The following is a 22047-nucleotide window of genomic DNA, read 5'->3' on the forward strand; positions in this document are numbered from 1 at the left end:
TACTGGGGCTTTGGGGGGAAGAAAATAAATAAATAAAATCTTTAAAAAAAAATAATAATCACAATTTCTGGATACTAAAAATTGGTTATTAAGTTTTGGGGGGCATAAACTCTGATTCTTGATCATCTGTTTAAACTTATAAAAGGTTCTAATAGAATTAAAAAGAATGTTTACCAATTATGAGTAAATTCTATTAAGTGATATCAAAAATTTCACAGTACTCTATGTGAAGTACTTGATGGACTCACTTTCATAGAATCATCTTCATCTTTGTGGGATGATAATAATTATCTACTGCCAAGTGCTGTTAGTTCTGTTAAGATTTCAATTTATAAAAACTTATTTTATTGGAAATTCAGCAGGACAGCAGATCGACAATTAGGTTTCCTATTCCTGTTAGACTAAATGAAAACATATATTTATTGGAAGGTGGTATAAAACAAATAACATATTATACATATTAAAATTAGAAGTGTTCTTGAGTCTGCTTTATTTTATAGGTACACCTTGAGAAAGGGTGTTTGCGTTGACTCTGAATGCGTTTTTGCTGTGGACAGACCCTTTAACAACAGTTACCTTGTTCCCTTGTAAGAACACTGTTGAGCCACAGAGTGGGTTTCGCTTCCTTTATTCCACTACTGTCATTCAGAATAGATGGCAAGCTGCAAGATGATTCAGAACGGCCGAACTATCGTCACACTCTTCTGTAGGGGCTTTTTTCAATAACGCTGCTGCCTACAGTGTTTAAAAGAAATAAAAATAAACTCTAGCCACATTCCCGTTGGTCTCAAAGACCCAGCCTTCAGACATAATTTTAGGTTAAGCTTTACTTTGGATTTAATTTGCTTCCTAACATTTAACTGAAATTAAAATGTCTTCAAGATAAAATAACATCTGATTATTTTGCAGCATAATTTAATTCTTTACAACAACTTACACTTGTAATAATACATTTTTTTGTGGCCTGAATCTTATGTCATGCTGAAGTGTTCTACTTGTGAAGTACGTATGTGAAATGTGACCACTCTTGTGAAGCTGGGCTGGTTTATCCAAGATCGACTCTCTCATTGCATGAATGCTGTTGGTTTGGATTGAGAAAGAGATCTGGAAAAATGTGACCTTGCAGTATCCCCATCCTTCCAGAAATGACCCCTGAACTTCCCCCAAATGAGAAGACTGTAGAAAAACTTGGTGGCTGAGAAGGAGACACTAAGCAAAAAGAGAATTGCCCTTATTTTAAAGCATAATTGTCAATCAAGGATAAACACACTCTGCACTTTGCTGCTAAGTCTGCTGGGGAGCTCAGGAAACTTACTAGCCACACTGCCTATCTGTTTTCAAAGGGCACCAAATTGTCTTACCCATATCGCCTCATGTGTCCTGGGCAGGGAGGTGGGCACAGATTTTATCACAGCCAACTTGAGAGGCAGAGAAAAAGTCAAAATTAACAGGACAGGTAAATACCCATGTCTCTTAATTTCTAGGTCAACACTCTTCCCCCAAGAAATAAAACTATACTGGTAACAAGAGTTAAACAACCAATGATGACATTGTCCCGCTGCCAGAGTGTGTTTCTCTCTCATTTCCTACTTGGAAGTGGTGATTTGCCCAGGCGGCGGGGAGAGGAAATCTCGGTGGTGGTGCTGACCTTTCCCTGGTCTCTGGCAACAGTAGTAAATACAAGGAAATGTCCAACTCAACCTGTAGAATGGACACGAGACTCTACAAGTTAATATGAAGAGCAAAACTGGACAAAGCCTCATAGGTCATCTTTAGTTTGAGAGCGAAGTGGTAACAACATAATTCTCTAGTGAACAAGGGGGAAGATAATCATCTCTCCTCATGAAGATGCCCTGACAGGAAGAATCACAGAGGCAGAATATGGAAGATCTTGCCTTGTAAGTTTGGCTTTGAACATACAAGGCCACTGCCATCGGCCTTGATATCCCTGCAAGGCTCCGGCCCTCTGCCCTCCCCTGGACCAGCTGGCCACCTGGATCCACGGCCTATCCTAGGGGCCGGAGCAGCTGATTTCAGGGGATTTAAGGAATTCTAGTCTCCTCGGCCGAAGGACTTGGTGTCAAGTTAGCCTTGTAGCCAGCACCTGTCTGTGGTCCAGTTCTAGTAACCAGTTCTAGAGGAAGAGGTAGCTCTTCCTCTATTTACATAAAGTAGTCCCTGACTTTTACTCGAGTTGTGATAATTCTCTGTTGGGATGACCTGCATTGTATCCCTGTTTCTGCACACTGGGGTTCAGGTGTAGAGTCCTGCCCTTGAAGCTCAGGCCAGGGCTGATTCCCATCACTGGCTGCCGTAATGCCTCAATCCCAGCTGCCTACATGGACCACTGTACTGCACCTGCTTCCAGAATCTGTCCAGGAAGACAGGTGTGAAGAATAGTGTCACCTCCTTGACCTGCCATCTCTCAGTTGTCAGTACGCAAGCTGAGCCACTGTGGCCTGTCTCATTTCCAGATCTCCACCTCTCCTGCTCTAGTCTGTCTGCTTCCACAGGGAGATAAGCTCCTATTCTGTGTGCCCAATCATCCTGGATCTATGAAAAGCATTTTAGAATATGAACAAAAAGAACTGACCCAAATTCTGAAGTGAAAGTTATAATTTTCTTTTCCTAAAATAATTCAAACATTCTGAGAGAGCCTCAAATATGTATTTCTTCGTCGTATTACCTTATGCAATAGCTGTAACTAATAATTTCTTGGCATGACTTCGTAATAGCCACTGTTTTAACACATATTTTAAGAATAAAATTGTTAAAGGACTTTCTACACTTTTTACTGTAGAATTTGCAGATAATGGAAACTGTTTTGGATTGTCAATGACTCAGATTACTTGTAACTGGGCCCTCAATGATGACACACAATTTATCTCACTGTTTTGTGCACCCCTTTCATATTAAGACCCTCTTTTGCTTTAGCTGGGTTCCAACTGGGTTTCAAAAGAACACAATAAAATGCTATAATAATCCTGCAAATGTCTTTCTAATAAGTCCTTGTATGCTTGATAAGAATACCACCACTGCTACTAGTTCTACACTCTGCCCTCTTTTTTTTTTTTTTTTTTTTACCAGGGTGAGGTAAATAAAGTAGTGGGCATACTGCAGGTTTTCACTTATTTCATATATTTTATCCCATTTATCTTCACTACTCAATACTCTTATCTCTAGGATTTCTCTTACTTTTTTGATAGAGATGTTTATAAAAGGACTCATCTTTTAAGATAATCCTAGAGATAATTTCTCAAAGATGAGTCTTTTATTTTATAAGGATTTTGATGGATGGTCAAATTACATGAGAATGGTTGGCTTCACTTTACTGGACCACAGAGCCAACAAAGAGAGCAGCAGATCTGCCCAACGGGTCATTCATAAGGGAACCCACAATATAAATCCCTAATAAGCAGGTAATAATGATAAGCAGGGACAGAAACAAAAGTCAATCTCAGACAAGGAATGGTTAGAGGTTTCTAGTCAAAAACAACTTCTGCAGAGTCAGGAAAAACATCTGTAATACATTCTCAGGATGTACTGTTTGCAGATGCTTTAGCCAGGCATATTTCTAAGGAAGCCCCCAATTTGAAGGGGCGTGCAGTCTGAAACTGACAACAATAACCCATACCTACAAAGAAACAAAAGCCCAGAGAAGAGGGAACAAGCTGCTTTACACAGCTCATGCTGGGACTGAATGGGCTCTGCAAATTGGAGCTCTCTATCTGAAAAATGCCACCAGACAACAGTTTTACCATGGGCCTCCTGATGGTGCTTATGAATAGACTATGCTTGGGTGTCAACTTATCTGTTAGCTAATAAAGGCTCTCTTTGATTTCATACATTTGGAGCCCAGGAGGGAGACTGGGGACTGTCTCAGTGTTCTCAGCAGTCTGGAGCCTAAGTCAATAGAACAAACTAGTTCCTCACTTTTCTGCCTTTCCAGGAACCAGGAGAAAAGGCTTAGAAATTCAATGCCAAGGCACACACTATTTGTAGAATGACTGATGGTCATATTTCAGATCTTAGAAAGACACATCGTCCTATGATTTACACTTAGCAGGACACTTAGAATTACCAGCTCAATTCTACCAGAATTTTTCTCAAAGGTCAGTTACGGTTCCTGCTAGGTCTAGAACCCCAAGAGTCATCTAGGCTGCCTCTTAATTTATATCCAGAAACTTAACTGTGATTATTCAAATGCCTAAATAGACAGATGAAGATAATAATGGAAAAGACTTTGTGTCCAAAATATCATTAAGAAAAATGAAAGGCAAAAATCAAACTGCTCAAAATATTGCAACAAATTGTACGAATTTACATAAAAACAATTCTTACAAGTCAACAAGAAAAAACATTACCTAATAGAAAAATGAGCAAAGGACACGAACTGGCAAATTATAAAAGAAGAACCACAAAGGGCTCACAAATAGGTAGGGGAAAAGTTTGACCTCAATGGTAATATAAAGGTCAAATGAACAAAAAAATTGGATGTCATTTGCACTTCTCAATTTGGTGCTCAAAAAAAAAAAAGTTGATAGCACCCAGTTTCATAAAGTGCTCAGATTATATATATATATATTTTCCTCCATTCCTTGTGACTTTGATGACCCCTCCAGAGTGAGATCTGGCAGTGCAGAGCAAAAGGCTGAAAGACACACATTCCCTTCGACCTAACAACTCTACATCTAGGAATTCATTCTAAGGAAATAGCATGGATATTTGTACAAACTGAATTGCTCAGATGTTCTTTGAAATTTTTTTACTACAGGAAAAATTAAAAACAACTTAAATGTTGAACAGGAGGCTGGTTAAAGGGACAGTGGAATAGCCACACAGCGGTCTCTGCACAGCTGTTGGGAATGATGTAGAAGAAGATGTGATGGTATGAAAGGAAGTTCACTTGTGACAAGTGGGAAAAAAAGAAGCTATGGACACAAACAGTACAACCCATGTTTGCCAATATATTAAATATTAAAAACCATACACCACAACGTCAACGGGCAATTTTATTTTCTCCTTTTTGTTTACCTTAATATTCCAAGTTTGGTTTTCTTTTTTTTCCTGCTAGTTTTTTAAGACAAACACATGCTAGCTCCAAAGGAATCTGATTTCTGCGACGGATGGTACAAATACAAACAGAAGCGAATGTGAAAGCATTTAATAAAATTACATTTCCTTCTGTATGTAAATCAGTGCTGTTAACGCAGATACAGAAAAGCAAGAGAATTAAAAACCACGGATGTAGACAGTAGATGACAATCTCCCCTAATACACAGATTTAACTGACTTTTTCCTCAAGAACCTTCCTCTTGCACACCAGAAGTAATTTTTCAATGTTTAAAGAGAAATGCAAGCATCATCACCTAAGGTATGTCTAAGTTATACGAAGGGGATTTTATCTGTGCAGCAATTAAAAGAAAGGGGAAAGTATTCATATGAGCCAGCAAATGAGTATTCAAGAGAGAAGATCAAGAGAACAGTCGATCCTTAGGGAGAGATGAAGGGATTTCTGTGACTAGTCATGTGTCTTTCTGGTATGTGTGGTGGGGGCACTCTATGAGTGCCACCAGTAAGCCACTCTGCTTTCCCTGGAGAAGTTCTCCTGGGTGGAAACAGACATCACTTAGGAGAGAAGGAGTATTAAGGCACTTTGTGTTTTAATGAAGCACCCAACTCATTTTTTTTTCCACATAAAGTAATTATAAATTTTTCTGATTTAAAAGCCTGCAGCTCAATTATGTAATTGCCTAATAGGGTATGCGGGTGCTGTGGATCTTATCTGGTCTCAAGGGGACATAATCCGAGTTTCAGCGGCTTTAATGATGTATTTACTCAAGAGACAGGATTGACTCTAGCTGACAGCAAGGGGACCCACAGGTAAACATCATTTACATGTGACTGTTTAATTAGCCATTTACCCAAGAGATCAAAGTAAATATTTCTGAGCTTCATTAGACTCTTAGCCAAGTAATTTTTAGTAGAACTTTCTTAAATTTTGAAAATCTCTTATTTTTAAGATTTTTATCTACAGAGAAATATGTAACTCATGCTATTTACTAAAGGTGTATATTGTTTCAATACAGGGAAACAACCAAAGATACTTGATTTTGCTAATAGTAAAAGCATGACATGTAAATCAAAACAGTCCTAGAACTCACAAAAGCATTTTGTTCTAAAGTTCGCAAGGCTTGCCCTGCCCACGTCATTTTGGTAACATTGTTCTTTACGGCTGTGCATTTCTTCAGTCACAACCTAACCGTTTCAGAAACTGCCTGCTTACTTCGATTTTTAAGGACAGATTTTGTGATTAATTTATTGGTAATTTTTATGATTGTCACTAAGATGAGATCAGGATGATTTAAAAGGGAACAAAAAACCTACGAGGGGAGGCAGAATAGCACTTGATTCATAAGTTATTAATTGGGTAGCCCCTTCTCATTAATAATGGAGATATTGGGCCGGCCCTGTGGCTTGGCGGTTGGGTGCGCGTGCTCCGCTGCTGGCGGCCCGGGTTCGGATCCTGGGCGCGCACCGACGCACCGCTTCTCTGGCCATGCTGAGGCCGCGTCCCACATACAGCAACTGGAAGGATGTGCAACTATGACACAACTATCTACTGGGGCTTTGGGGGAAAAAATAAATAAATAAAATTAAAAAAACAAAAACAAAAAACCAAGCAACACTGAGAGATCCTTTAAAAAAAAAATAATGGAGTTATTATTTGTAAAATTATGAGTGGATTGGTTGTCTGGAAGTGGGAATACGTTTTCTAATATAAACGACACCTTTTTAAAAAAAGATGACTAGATAGGAAAGGGCAGTAGACCACTACTTACTTCACCCTTGACACGGCTGAGATGTGACCTACCTGAGTGAACAAGAATGGAGTACAATGTTGTTACAAAATGGTACTAGATAAAATGGACAACAAAACCGGAAAACAAATCCTTCTTAGGATCTACATTTATTGGGCCAGCCCAGTGGCATAGTGGTTAAGTTTCCCTGCTCCGCTTCAGCGGCCCAGGGTTTACAAGTTGGGATCCCAGGCGTGGACATATGCATGGCAGGTGCATCAAGCCATACTGTGGCAGGCATCCCACATATAAAGTAGAGGAAGATGGGCATGGATGTTAGCCCAGGGCCAATCTTCCTCAGTAAAAAGAGGAGGATTGGCAACAGATGTTAGCTCAGGGCTAATCTTCCTGACCTAAAAAAAAAAAAGAAAGAAAAAAAAAAAAAGATCTACATTTATCAATAGGTGTGGAACGGATCTAAAAAACACAGGTTTTTCCTCAAGAACATGGTTCTTTCTCAAAGAACATTCACACAACTGGTATCATACCTCAAACAAAACAAAACTATAGGTTATTTATTGAGTCACAGGAAGTGCAGTGAAATGAAAATATGTGTGGGAAGGATAGCACAAGATTACCTCCGAAAAGGGGCATGGGCTTGAGGAGAAGCGCACAGGGGCTGTATCTCCATAATAATTTATTTCAGGAGAAAGAAATTGGGGAGGAAGGAGGTTAGAGGAGGGAGACGAGGAGAAGGAGAAAAGGAGGGGAGAAGAAGAGGAGAGAAAGAGCAGAAGAAGGGAGGGAAGGTGTGTGAAAGGGGGAGAGAGAAAAGCCAAGAGGGAGGGGGAAAAGGAGGAGGGGTAGGAAGATGAGGAGAAGGAAGAGGAGGAGCAGGTCTGAAATAAATAGGGTGCAATGGTAACAACACATTGAGTCTGGGCTGGGAGGCATGGGATTCCTGGGTTCATTTTATCACTCTATGTTTGTATGTTTGAAATGCTTAAAAAAAGTACTTCTACTCTCTTTTAATCAAAGGGGCAAAGAAAGGGGGGCTTGAGAAGGACTGAAGGTGCTCTGAGAGGCTTGAGGGGTGATGGCAGAGGCTCTGGACCGCACAGCGACACAGGTGTGTGACTTCAGTGCAGAGACGGCAAGCCGCGCCTCCGGGAGGGGCACATGCAGAATCCTCGAACTTTGCGCACGATAAAAATAAAAAGGATCAAAGCCAGAAAACCCTATATTACATGTAAGGATGAGAAAACATACATGAAACTAGACACGTGCACAAGACATTAAATTTAGGAAAGGAAAGGCCATCTCTCTGAGTGTATGGCTTCTCCAGGGAATGACGAGGACCACGACGGGAACGCTCTAAATCTGGCTCCTGGGCTGGAGCCCCTCCTGCCTTCCTTGGGAGTCTGCTCCATGGGTTCCCTGGTCTCTTCAGCAGCTCACGCTCCCCTCTGCGCCAGCTCCTGAGTCAGGCCCCTCCTGCCTTCCTTGGGAGTCTGCTCCATGGGTTCCCTGGTCTCTTCAGCAGCTCACACTCCCCTCTGCGCCAGCTCCTGAGTCAGGCCCCTCCTGCCTTCCTTGGGAGTCTGCTCCATGGGTTCCCTGGTCTCTTCAGCAGCTCACGCTCCCCTCTGCGCCAGCTCCTGAGTCAGGCCCCTCCTGCCTTCCTTGGGAGTCTGCTCCATGGGTTCCCTGGTCTCTTCAGCAGCTCACGCTCCCCTCTGCGCCAGCTCCTGAGTCAGGCCCCTCCTGCCTTCCTTGGGAGTCTGCTCCATGGGTTCCCTGGTCTCTTCAGCAGCTCACGCTCCCCTCTGCGCCAGCTCCTGAGTCAGGCCCCTCCTGCCTTCCTTGGGAGTCTGCTCCATGGGTTCCCTGGTCTCTTCAGCAGCTCACGCTCCCCTCTGCGCCAGCTCCTGAGTCAGGCCCCTCCTGCCTTCCTTGGGAGTCTGCTCCATGGGTTCCCTGGTCTCTTCAGCAGCTCACGCTCCCCTCTGCGCCAGCTCCTGAGTCAGGCCCCTCCTGCCTTCCTTGGGAGTCTGCTCCATGGGTTCCCTGGTCTCTTCAGCAGCTCACGCTCCCCTCTGCGCCAGCTCCTGAGTCAGGCCCCTCCTGCCTTCCTTGGGAGTCTGCTCCATGGGTTCCCTGGTCTCTTCAGCAGCTCACGCTCCCCTCTGCGCCAGCTCCTGAGTCAGGCCCCTCGCTGTCTTGTCTGGCCCACAGCAGGGCCCGCTCCTCCCCGCCTCAGTCCCACTCCAAGCAGACAGAACTCCCCAAGGCGCAGCAGAGACCTCATGACAGCCCCGCTCGCAAAGCTCTACCGGCTTTTCAGAATCTACTCAATAAACACCAACTCCTTGGCCTAGGCTGGACCCGGCACAGCAAGGCTCCACTCCCTCGGACCTTCTCGCCCCCAGCCCACACGTCAGCCACGGAAGACGGCTCTGTTTCCCGGGTCTGGATGGAGTGGAGAAAGAAAACCAGGATGCCACAAGAGGCTTCTAAGTTCCTTGGAAAATGCTGTGGTAGATATGCTTAATTAGGTTAGCTCCAAAACCTGAATCAACGTTATGTAAGGAGTTGAGATTCCTACATAAAACACTATGCAAAAGGCCTGAGAGCAGAAAGTTAAAACCAACCATAAAACCTCACTATTATTTAATCTTTTTTCAAATATGTTAACCATTGCTAAGAACATGACTATTTCCTTAAATGAATAATTTGTACATCTTGAAACTTATTAAAAAAAATAAAAATTACTAACCCCTGTCCTCTGGTCCACGTTTTTGACTGGAAAACTTCAGACTTCTTAGCTACCTCTTCTGTGATAGAATTATCACGTTCTTTCAAGGTGGCCATGTGCTGACCCAACTGTGCCCTCAACAAGCCTGAGGCTGACGCTTGTTCAGATCTATAACACAGAAATAGGAGACACATTAGAAATTTGTAGTATTGGGTTACTTATGAGATTCCCATATTTTCAAAGGCCCCTTAATCAAGTTGGTAGAAGATAGTTCATCCAGAAAAGTCTAGAACCTAATATATTCTGGACTAAGGGAATTTCCAGAGTCTTGGTATTTCTTTTTTAATTTTATTTTGGTTATGATTTCATTGCTAGATGAGCATTCTCAACTTTGGCTGCATACTGGAACTACCTGGGGAGGTTTGCAAAATCCAGGTGCCTAATGCCACCCCTACAGAGTCTAGTAAAATTGGCCTGAGGTGTGGTCCAGCCATTGGGATTTTTTAAGGCTCACAGAGCGATTCTAATGCGCGGCCATGGTTTCAAATCACTGCACAGATAGTCACCCTCCTCTTAAGTGTAGTTAAGAGAAACAGATCACATTTCCATCTCAACAACAGTTGATTCCTGTTATATACTTACTATGAAATTTTTTAAAAATTAAGATATTATTAGGAAAGAGTTAAAGGGAAGCCTATATTGCTGCCTAGACTACGGTATTTAGATACTAAAAGGAACCAGGTTCCCTTAGGGAAATGCCCTGTTCTAGTTCTGGGGCAGGAAATGTACAAGACGAGCCTGGAAAACCTTGTCATACCAGAAAGTACGGAAGCTATCAAAGACCACTGAGTCATGTCAAAAGGCCTCAGAGGCCATCTTGAAAGGGTTCCTGCTGGCCAAGGACGGGACAATTTGAGCACCAAAAAGAACAATGAGTGCAATGGACTTAAACACAGCAAATATATAAAAATCTACAAGTTCATTTAAAAAATAAATAATAAAAAGTTTTAAAAATAATAAAAAATCTTTGGATTCAGCCTCAAAAAGGAAGGAAATCCTGTCACATTCTACAACATGGATGAATCTTAAGGACACTATGCTAAGTACAATAAGCCAGTCACAAAAAGACAAAGACTGCATGATTCCACTTACATAAGACACCTAGAGCAGTCACATTCACAGAAACAGAAAGCAGAATGGTGATGCTAGGTGCTGGGAGAGGGAGAAATGGAGAGCTATTTAATGGATATGAGTTTCAGTTTTGTAAGACGAAAAAGTTCTAGAGATCTGTTGCAGAACAATGTGAATGTACTTAACACTACTGAGCTGTACACTCAAAAATGGTTAAGATGGTAAATTTTATGTCATGTGTGTTTCACCAAAATTAAAAATATAAACAAATAAACAAACCTTTGGAGGCTGCTAGGGAAACAACTTGATATTCTGAAAATTGGTAAGTAAAGGGAGAGAATCAAGCATTTATCCTGCCTTTGTGGTCAAAAAATGCATTTCACAATTAACAAGTAGTTGATGGGAAAAGTTCTTCCAACTAATAAATGCAGAAGAAATTAACAAATTAGAAAAGTCACCATTTTGTAAGTCCAAATTAATGAATGCATCTAGGAAATGATCATAATTTTGTGGAAAATGCATAACAGTAAATTTTATACTGAAGCATCAGTCTATCAATGTTCAAACCCACAGACCAGTCTTCCTAACAACATGACAACCAGACATCACATGCGGCCTGAGGGGGGTGTAATAAGAAGTACAAGCACTGGGGCAGCCTGGTGGCGCAGTAGTTAAGTGCACGCACTCCGCTTTGGTGGCCTGGGGTTCGCAGGTTCGGATCCCGGGCGTGCACCAACGCACCGCTTGTCAAGCCATGCTGTGGCGGCATCCCGTATAAAGTAGAGGAAGATGGGCATGGATGTTAGCTCAAGGCCAATCTTCCTCAGCAAAAAAAAAAAAAGAGGAGGACTGGCATCGGATGTTAGCTCAGCGCTGATCTTCCTCACCAAAAAAAAAAAAAAAAACGAAGTACAAGCACCACCTATGACATTGTCTTGCCAAAATAACTGGGCTGGAGTATCATCATGTATCTGGATTGAACCAGCAGTTTACAGGTGATAGCATTTCGATCCTGATACAAACAAAGCAAATGTAAAATGACTTTTTTGAGATAATCAAGACAAACTCACAAGAAATAGGTATCAGATAAAGTAAAGAATCTTGGTAAATGGTAATGTATTACATCCTTATATGTTAGAGATATAAGTATTTGTGAGTATTTATAAGTAAAATATGTTGTCTCTTTTAAACTACTCAAAGAAAAAAGTGTGGATGAGGGAAAGATAAAACAAGACTAGCAAAATGTTGACAACTGGTGGATCTGGGTGAGGGGTACATGGGACTTCATTATGTTATTATAGCGGCTTTTGTGAATGTTTTAAAAATTTCAAAGTAAAAAGTTAAAAAACAGTATACTAATGTCTGCAACTTACTTGGAAATGCATAAAAATAAGAGATTGTGACTGATGGATGGATGGAAATATGAAGAGACACACATATGGGAGTGCAATCAAATGTCAATGGTAGAATCTGGGTGGTGGGTATATGGATGCTCATTACACAGTTCCTTTTACTTTTCTGTATGTTTGGAAATTTTCATAAGAAAATATTTGGAAAAAAAGTAAGTCTAGGTACAATTCAGAACCTTCTTTAATAAATCTTAATTGTTATAATCTTTGCCTGACCTAACTCTAGTTTTTCCCAAGAGTTGAATAAAGTGGGATGGGTCATCGGAATCCTTGAACTTATTTAAAAACTTCCCAGAATGATTCTAAGGTTTCTGGCTGGTTTGGTAGAAAGCCCCTTCAGCAACTTGCCTTTCTTGGTTCTGTCTAGACCTCACCAATGTCATAATGCACCCAATTCCTTTGTTCTGTTTCTATGTAAATGAAGCAACCTTTTTCTACATTTGGTTTCACAAGAGATTTCCCTACCGGGAAAATGCAATCACAGGCTACCAGCAAATTCTAGTCCATTCAGCCGTTTCATTTCTCATAATGAGTAAATCAATTGTGCTTCTGGTCTGAAAAGATGTTTACTTAGGTTGAGTTAAACCTGGAAACAAGTTGAAGTAGGGTGAATTAAGTTAGTTCAAGTAGTTGGGATGGACTGAATTATCAGAGACCGTCTCGCTGGTGACTGATACACGTGACTTCTGCAGAGGCAAAGCCAAGGCAAGAGGCTACTAATGTCCCCACCAACTGTAACCATCCTTTGGGCTCTGGTATGAAAGAACTAGCTAAGGTTTCCTATAATTATTATACATACCTCACAAAAGGACAAAACCCATTAATTGACTTGCATGGGGTCAAATAGCAAATGAGCTATGGAAGGAGGTACAGCATCTAGACTCTGTGACTTCTGAACAGTTAAGCCAACACTTACAGCACAAAACCAGGCTTTCATGCAGATTGATTTCAGGACAAATTGGGTGAGGAGTACAACAGCCATGGCTCTCCTTGCATGGAGTCTTGCCCATGTTTCTACATAAACACACCAAATCAGAAAATTTGCAAAGTGGTACAAAGGATTTTGTGTGTGTGTGTGTGAGGAAGACCAGCCCTGAGCTAACATCCAATGCCAATCCTCCTCTTTTTTGCTGAGGAAGACTGGCCCTCAGCTAACATCTGTGCCCATCTTCCTCTACTTTATATGGGACACCGCCACAGCATGGCCTGACAAGCGGTGCGCTGGTGTGCACCTGGGATCCGGGCCAGCGAACCCCGGGCTGCCACAGAGGAGCGCGAGCACTTAACCGCTTGTGCCACTGGGCCGGCCCAAGGTACAAAGGATTTAAAGGAGTTTTTTTTTTCTCTTTCGTCTACTTTACATTGGAAAATTTATAACATCAATGCCACAGAGAAAAAACAAAGTTCAATGTCAGCTAAATTATATACTCCTTTAATTAAAAAGATAATAAAAGAATAGATTTTAAACAGTCTATAATTAACTTCATACACTTGGAATGGCTTCCAATCAGAAAACTGCAATTTAAGTAAATGTACCAACATTTCCTAATTACAACTGATTTACAACAGATTGGTAACTTGACCAAAGTTTTAAATGCAGACAAAATAGTAAGTACCCTGAATTTTATTCTGAACATAATAGGCAGAATAAAATAAAGAGGTTTTTACATACTGTAATCCAAATAATATAAAGCTGACTCAATTTTTCAGCATGAGTTTGGGAGCACAATTGGGCAACTGTATCTGAAAGTAGCCACTAACAAGAGACAATTAATTAGTTGCACCTGGAAAAAAAATAAAATAATGAGTACTCTCAATATGGATTTCATATACGATAAAATTACTTAAGTAATCATTTTTATGTTAAAATATGTTTTCCAGAAGGCAATAATGAACAAATTTTTTATCAATTACCCCAAATGACATGAATTATATTTTAATAATTCACGATTGTCTAAAATAACAACTTGGTCTTCCACCTAATAACAGTAAACCTTTCATATGAAGGTCTTTGAACACTTAATCCCTGATATAACAAAAATCAATAATGATGATAGGAACGGTTTTGTTCTTTTTCCTTTTAAGATGCTTCACTTTGTGAGCAGGAATTCAGAAGTCTTCTCACTATCTTTTAGAGTACGCTGTGGGGCAGGTACCCCATTTTGCAGATGAGATTATAGTAAAGAGATAGACCTCGACAGCCATGGTTGGGTCAGGGGCACAAGCAGGGCTGCCGCCACACCAAACACAGTTCTCTTCAACAGGCTTTAAGGAGTTCATAACCCATTAGAGCCTTCCTACTCTGCCTGGCTTAGAATTCTAATGACATCAGTGTCATTAACAATTAAGGAACAAAAGTAGATCATTCTCTCCAAATCTGTGTTTCTGAAATAGTTTATCAAGTTGACCAGTTGACTGCTTTGGTCCAGGGGAGATCTCAAAGCAGATGGGAATATATCACTTAGGGGAGTGTCCAACAATAATTCCTGGGTGCTGAGGGGCACAGAGGGTGGCTAGAGCAAGAAGAGCAGCAAGGAGCCCGATGCCATGATTAAAACTTGTTAGAGGGGCTGGCCTGGTGACCTAGTGGTTGAGTTTGGCGTGCTCCACTTTGGCAGCCCTGCTTCACGGGTTCGGATCCCAGGTGTGAATCCACACCACTCACTCATCAGCCATGCTGTGGCAGTGACCCACATACAAGATAGAGGAGGATTAGCACAGATGTTAGCTCAGGGCTAAACTTCCTCAAGCAAAAAAAGAGGAAGACTGGCAACAGATGTTAGCTCATGGCTAATCTTCTTCAGCAAAAATAAATAAATAAATAAAACTCTTTAGAAAGAATCTGTATTTAAAGACCTGACTGCTTATCTCTCAAAGGTCATATAAACACTTGGCACTTTTTCCAAGGCTAGACAGTGAACCAGTGACAATCAGTGTGCATTAAACAGCACCCCCAGTCACAACACACAATGGGGCATAAAAGGGCAATCCTAATCGTAACAGAACATAACACTGACATTAGTAATCATTCCTGACTTCTTTATCTGGCTTAAAAAAATGATTGTGGTAAAGAAGCAGTCTTGCAGCCTCCAGATATTAATTTTAAAATTTGTGTTGGTCATAAAGAAGGATCATTTCTTAGGGAAAGCTGATTTATACATAACTGTAGACCAACAGTCATGCAAAATGCAACCTTTCATAATGGAAATCAATGCTCTATTATGCATGTTGAGAAACTATACAAATCTCTAGTCTAGTAGATGTAGATATTTTATCTCATCACCCACAATCACAGTTTGGCAGCGTAGGTTGAGAGAGTCACGCAATGAATCATTTAGTCTAACAAGTCAGTTTGCACAGAGAATTATAAATGCATATATGCTTTCTATGCCACATACCACAACTGTGGTTTATGCAAAATAGTATATCAACAGATACAAAAAGCAGTGAGAAAGAAACAGGGGCCTGGTTACAGAGCCTCACAACACATAATCACCAAATGACCTACAGAGTGCAGAAAGACTCCGCCCCAGACAGCTTCTTCCACCGCCTTGTAAAGGAGTATTTAAGACTGCTGTTTTTTATCTTGCATGATAAAACAACAGGAAAGAGGGGGAGCCGGCCCCGTGGGTTAGCAGTTAAGTGCGCGCGCTCCGCTACTGGCGGCCCAGGTTCGGATCCCGGCGCCCACTGACGTACCGCTTGAACGGCCATGCTGAGGCTGCGTACCACATACAGCAACTAGAAGGATGTGCAACTATGAAATACAACTATCTACTGGGGCTTTGGGGAAAAAAAGGAGGAGGATTGGCAATAGATGTTAGCTCAGAGCTGGTCTTCCTCAGCAAAAAGAGGAGGATTGGCATGAATGTTAGCTCAGGGCTGATCTTCCTCACAAAAAAAACAAAGAACAAAAAACAGGAAAAAGGATTTTCTTGCATTGCCCTTTACTGCTTCAGGTTGAAAAGTTACTGACCAGGAAGGTCATTTCCAGCATTTTCCACAGTTTGGAGATCACTAGTACAGATGCAGAAGGTAATGTATACACTTTCAGGACTTGTGAACCTCATCTTGTGCTCTGTTAAATGGAACATATGATTGGCCAAGTCTTCTTGTGCCAAGGTCCTTTTAGAAACCATCATCTTGACTTCTCACGCTTTCGTGGGATTTATGCTGAATTCTACTCTGAAGAAAATCATTAACATAAAACAGCCTATGTGGCACACTGAAGGTAGAGAAAATGATGTTAGATATAAGATAACCAGACCCAAAGCCCCTCTCACTCTCAGCGAAACAAGGTCCTTTCAGGTGGGCTTTCACAGACACTCATCTGCTGACCATGCTCGAGAAATAATTTGTTCTCTGCTAGTAAATAGTGGGGATATATTTTAATAAAAGGAAATATAGTCAGTCCCCAAAATAAAAATCAGAGTTAGGTCACTGGCAACAATTATGCAACATGAATTAGGCACCGACCAGGTACCAACACCGGACAAACCATTACACAAATTACACATATGTAATTCTATGACCTCAATAAGTCGCTCAGATGCCACAAAGCTTCTGGGGCCATGAAAAGAAACCCACACTACCTAAAAGGTGGGTAGAGGGTACAGAACAGATTTCTGATTGACTCAGGAAGGATGTACAAGAATCATGGTTCACATGGCCAACTACCCTGCAAATAATTAACCCCCTATCTCTCTCATCCTAGCTTTATGGCCTTTAAGGGATATCCTTGAAGTGGTGGCTCTCAAACCTGAGGGAGGGTAGTTCCCTTAAGGGCTCATTAAAACCCAGGTGGCTGGGTCTTACCCCCAGATTCCTGATTCAGTGAGGCCTGGGCGGGGAAAACGTGTTCCCAGGTCTTGTTGATGCTGCTGGTCCAGAGACCATACTTGCAGATTGGGGGCCTGTATCTTCTAGATTGGGGGCCTGTATCACCAGCATGACCTTGGAAATTGAGGAATCCATCTGGGGTTTGGACTTGCCAATGACATCCCTCTAGGGTGGTGGCTAGACTAGATTATATCCTGGGTTGTTCACGAAGGTATGCTAATATACCAGATGAAGGCTACCTGTGCTCCCTCCCCCCAAGTAAGCCCTTAAAACATTGTTATGAGTAGGGATTGAGTGGATATATCCAATTAACAATTAGAAACAAATACATTTACAAAGAAGTTAATGGTCAAGTCCATAAAACAGTTAAACTGACAACTACAAGTGTCTATCCCAGTGGTGACCGTGTGGACTAGTGTTTTGTTTTCATTTGGAAGCATCTGGGAACAAGAATGGCCATCCTTCCACAGCAGCAATTTCATCCCAATAATACCTGACTTGCTTTTCATGGCTGCCACCTCCAGGTAAGAGTCTCGGAGGCTGGTGAAGGACAGCTGTTCCACAGGCTTCAAGGTCTTCTTTCAGAATGTCACTGTGATTATAGAGCCTATAAAATAAAACAGGTGCTGCATGAGATGTTTATTTAAGCACAGATGGCCCAGCTTCTAGAATCTACGGAGGTTCTTCGTGGTTTATTGAAATATATCTGTAATATAATCTAGACACAAAAATGCAGCAACTAGACTATCTCTCGACAAAGATGTAAAATGGGGCATTTTGAAAACCTTGTTTGTGTGTATGTGGCAGTTTTAAATCCATCAGTGGAAGTAACTTTTAACCCTTTGAAGACTTTAATGACCTTCAAATCGACAGCTGTGCCATCTCATTCCACATTCCACCTGACTGATAGGAATGCTAGATAATCTTAACGGCAGAAAAGGCTAATTTTCTATTGTCAATCATAACAAAGTTAGATCTCCACAACTCATGTGAAATTTACTTAAATCGTCACTGCTAAGAAATCGAAAACTGCTGGCTGGATATTGGTTACGTCCTCTATTTCTGAACGCAGAAAAATGACTATTATTTCTCCATTCAGATCCCACTGCAATACAATTTTCTTTATTTTTAGTAAGAAGAGGAAGGGAGGGAAAGAGGGATTTAGCCTTCATTATCTATTTCCAGTCTACTGGGGGACTGGTCTAGTCTAACAATTTGGCCACTGTTTTAGGTTAGGTCTGTCACGGTATCATAGTAGCTTCCAAAGAGACTGGTTAGAAACTTCCTTTAAAAACATGTCCATTTGGGGGAAAGCATGATTCTAAAAAGCTATAGGAGAAGATATCAAAGACAAAACAGTATTTCTACTTTAAAGAAGCTGATGACATACGTAGTTGGGAATATTCAACATGTACTCCAAAAAGAAAATGAAGCAACTTGTAAAGCAATGTGTTAATTAGCAACGTCTTACTAACTTGTAGTTAGTACAACAGTGGGTTAAGTTACTGGATCCATTTGATGGCCATGTGCCTAATATCAAAAGGATGAAAGAGATGTGCTCTGTTTGTCTATTAGAGGGCGAGTGACAAGTGTAGGCTCAGGCACCCTGACTCTGAAGCAGGCTTTTATCCTGGGCAGGAAATATAAATGTCGTGTCATGTCCACCCCCCCCACCCCCCCACCTCTCATTCAAGCCCTATTCTGGACCCTAGGCCACCCTATGGGCACTCCAGTTCCTTGCCGTGTCTCAAGCTCTTGTCTAAACTCTAAGCCTAAGATTCTTAGTCCCTCTGGGCTACATCCTGTGTTGGATCCTTCACCTCTGAGCTCTGCTGCCAAAAACCTTCCATTTTTTGATGGGGTTGTTTTGTTTTTTGTTGTTGAGTTGTATGAGTTCTTTATATATTTCGGAAATTAACCCTCTGTTGGATATATGATTTGCAAATATTTTCTCCTAGTTGGTGGGTTGTTTTTTCATTTTGTTCATGAATGGCCAACAGGCATATGACAAGATGTTCAACATCACTAATTATCAGGGAAATGCAAATCAAAACTACAATGCGATTTCACCTTACATCCATCAGAATGGCTATAATTAACAAGACAAGAAATAACAAATATTGGAGAGGATGTGGAGAAAAGGGAACCCTCATACATAACTGGTGCAAATGCAAACTGGTGCAGCCACTATGGAAAACAGTATGGAGATTTCTTATAAAATTAAAAATAGAAATACCATATGATCCAGATATCCCACTACTGAGTGTTCATCCAAAAACATGAAAGCAACAATTCAAAGAGATTTATGCATCCCTACGTTCATCACAGCAATATTCACAACAGCCAAGACATGGAAGCAACCCAAGTGCCCATCAACGGATGAATGGATAAAGAAGACATGGTATATAGATACAGTGGAATACTACTCAGCCATAAAAAAGACAAAATCATGCCATTTGTGACAAAATAGATGGACCTTGAGGGTATTACACCAGGCAAAATAAGCCAGACAGAGAAAGATAAACACCGTATGATTTCACTCATATGTGGAAGATAAACACGTGGATAAGGAGAACAGATTAGTGGTTACCAGAGAGGAAGGGAGTAGGCGGAAAGTGAAAGGAGTAAAGGGGCACATATGTATGGTCACAGATAAAAACTAGACTATTGGTGGTGAACACAAAGCAATCTATACAGAAACTGATATATGATATTGTATACCTGAAATTTATACAATGTTATATGCCAATATGACCTCAATAAAATAATTTAAAAAATAAATTAAAAAACAAACAAACAAAAAACCTTCCAGACTCCTGGCCTATATGACTTATAGTACCTATAATACTTCTTTTTCCTTTGGCAAAATCTGGGTCCTAATTCTTCCTGGAAGGCTTTATCTCGTCACCACTCAATTCACAAAATAACACCTGCCCTTAAGAAAAGGAAGACAGGCCCATCGGAGGTAAGCCAATTTCAGAGCAGTAAAGGAGAGCACATAATCACTGGGAAGGCAATCAGGAGTTGTGAGGCAGTAGAGAGACAGAGAGCTCCTTGGCATCACAAGGGCTTGACTATGGAGGAGGAACTTCAGCTGGGCAAGATTTAGACAGAAGGGGAGATGACCCTTTAAGCTAAGGGGCGGCACAGGCAAAGATGTGAGGAAATGCCAGGGTAGGAGGGGTGTCGGGACCAGCAAGGACACAAGTCTGGCCAGGTGGGGGTTGCTGTTTGTGGTGATAAGATAGTAATGGGAAATAAAATTCAATATGAAACTCGGGTGAGAAAATAGTAATAAATCTTGCGGATTTCTGAGCTATGGCTGGTTTCTTGAAAGCAGTGTTTTTGAGAGGGTTAGCCTGGCAGCCGTGCACAGATGCAGTTGGTGAGGGGACAGACACGAGACCCAGACCACAGCCAGGAGACTGAACTTGTGCTCTAGATGGCAGGGGAAGAGTGTGTAAGTGGGAGAGCAGTGGTGGGGGTGGCAGAGAGGGAGAACAGTCATTCACGGCTCAGCTGGGGGGAAGTCAACGCCCACAGCTGGTGGGGTGGGCTCGCGAAAAACTGGGGTGTGTGCCTCACTCAAAGGGCCAGTCACTCTCAGCTCCCGCAGCGGAATGTGTCTCAGTGACGTCGATCTTCCTAGTTTTCAAGAGAAGCTGGAAATTCACAATTGCTAGTTTTATTTTTACGTGACATCTCTCAAATTTAAAAATCTGGCAGCTAATTCAAAAGGAGGTTAAATACTATGCTGGACAAACAGAGCTGGTCTGCAGGCTTGGGGTCTCCAGCTTAGACTGCCTCTAGTCTCACCTCCCACCCCAGGTGGTAGACCCTGAGCAAGGACCAGGGCTTGATGTTTCTGCACCTCCTCTGAAATGCTGGTACAATGGCGGAAGTTAGCAGATGCTCACCAATGCTGGGGTACCACAGTGGGGTATAGGCAGGGTGTTCGGGTGGGAGCAGCCTCCCTCCAGGGAGGAGTATTTTATCTCCCCCATTCTTAGGAATGGTGATAAGAGAAAACAGTTTTAGTGGTTTTATTACTGTTTATAAATGCTCTACAGACAATGCACCCTTTGTTGCCAGTATGCCCACCCCCCACCCCACCACGGTATGCCAGTGCTAAATAATACCTGATTGTCCAGTCAGGACAGATGCCAGATAACCTTTGTTCTTTTCCAATCTGATCAATCCAAATATCAGGCTTACTTAGACTAGCTCTTCTCATACTTGTCTAGGAGCTTCTCTGACTACCTCATTCACAGGGATCTTTCTTATCCCTGAATTCCTTTAGCACAATACAGACAACATCCTACATTGTACTGTTCTCTAGTTATGTCATGTCTGTCTAGTCTTCTCAACAAGACCAAAAGCTTGTTGAGAACAACAATTGGACTTCTGAATTTTTATCTTACTTGAAGTTTCATGTCGCACTCAGCACAATACTGAAGACATACTTAACACCACGAGTTGAATGACAGGCCAAGATTTAAACCTAGATTAGAGAAATCCATGACACCTATTTTTACAGTATGTTTTTATATGGTTGCTGTTAGACCAGTCCAGGGCTTCCATGGCGTCCATGGCTTGGCAACGAGCGATCAATAAGACGGCCACAAGTACTGTCTGCACAGAGCTTATGGTCTACTCTCGATTAACTCAGAACATTCTCTGGCTAAAAGACAAGTTGGTCTGTGCTTAGGGTTTCTAGTAGTTATTTCTCCACGTGATACCTGACTTTAGCTTACAAAATATTCATCAGTCCTTTGCTGAAAAAATCTCTATTAAAGAATTCAAACACTATGGAGCTAAAGATTAAAGACTATGTGTTATAAAAAACACTATCCTAGAATTCAAGACCTCAATTTCTTTCATGTCTTCTATTTGCATTCCCATCAAAATAATTCCAACTGAAGGGGCATCAGTCTGACCAGCCCATGCCCAGTCCTTCCTGGGGAATATGTAGACGGACCTGGCACTAACACACTGGGCCTTACCATCAGTTTGTCTCTGTGAACTCCAGCAAGTGGACAAACGTGATGGATGACAAGTAATCTCTAGAAGCACAAAAAGCACTTTAAAGAGGTATATTTTATTTTACCCAACA

The 22047-nt window shown here is 41.5% G+C and overlaps 1 protein-coding gene and 1 long non-coding RNA gene across 2 annotated transcripts in view; both read right to left on the reverse strand.

The window, feature by feature from the left end:
• Positions 1–677: 677 nt before the first annotated feature.
• LOC131403195 (uncharacterized) lies at positions 678–9604 on the reverse strand. Its single transcript, XR_009219281.1, has 3 exons — positions 9577–9604; positions 1362–1418; positions 678–735 (listed from the first exon to the last, which is right to left on the reverse strand). It is a non-coding gene; the product is annotated as an uncharacterized LOC131403195 (long non-coding RNA).
• Positions 9605–9610: 6 nt separating this feature from the next.
• Positions 9611–22047, reverse strand: part of LOC131403108 (centrosomal protein kizuna-like) — a 39885-nt gene continuing 27448 nt past the window's right edge. The window contains exons 4-5 of the mRNA XM_058537455.1: positions 17428–17541; positions 9611–9723 (exon numbers count right to left, since the gene is read on the reverse strand). Coding sequence (XP_058393438.1) covers positions 17533–17541 — 9 coding nt within the window. The 3' untranslated portion in view covers positions 9611–9723; positions 17428–17532. The remainder of the gene's footprint in view (positions 9724–17427; positions 17542–22047) is intronic.

This window comes from Diceros bicornis, unplaced genomic scaffold (genome assembly GCF_020826845.1).
Source record: "Diceros bicornis minor isolate mBicDic1 unplaced genomic scaffold, mDicBic1.mat.cur scaffold_55_ctg1, whole genome shotgun sequence".
Classification (NCBI taxonomy): domain Eukaryota; kingdom Metazoa; phylum Chordata; class Mammalia; order Perissodactyla; family Rhinocerotidae; genus Diceros; species Diceros bicornis.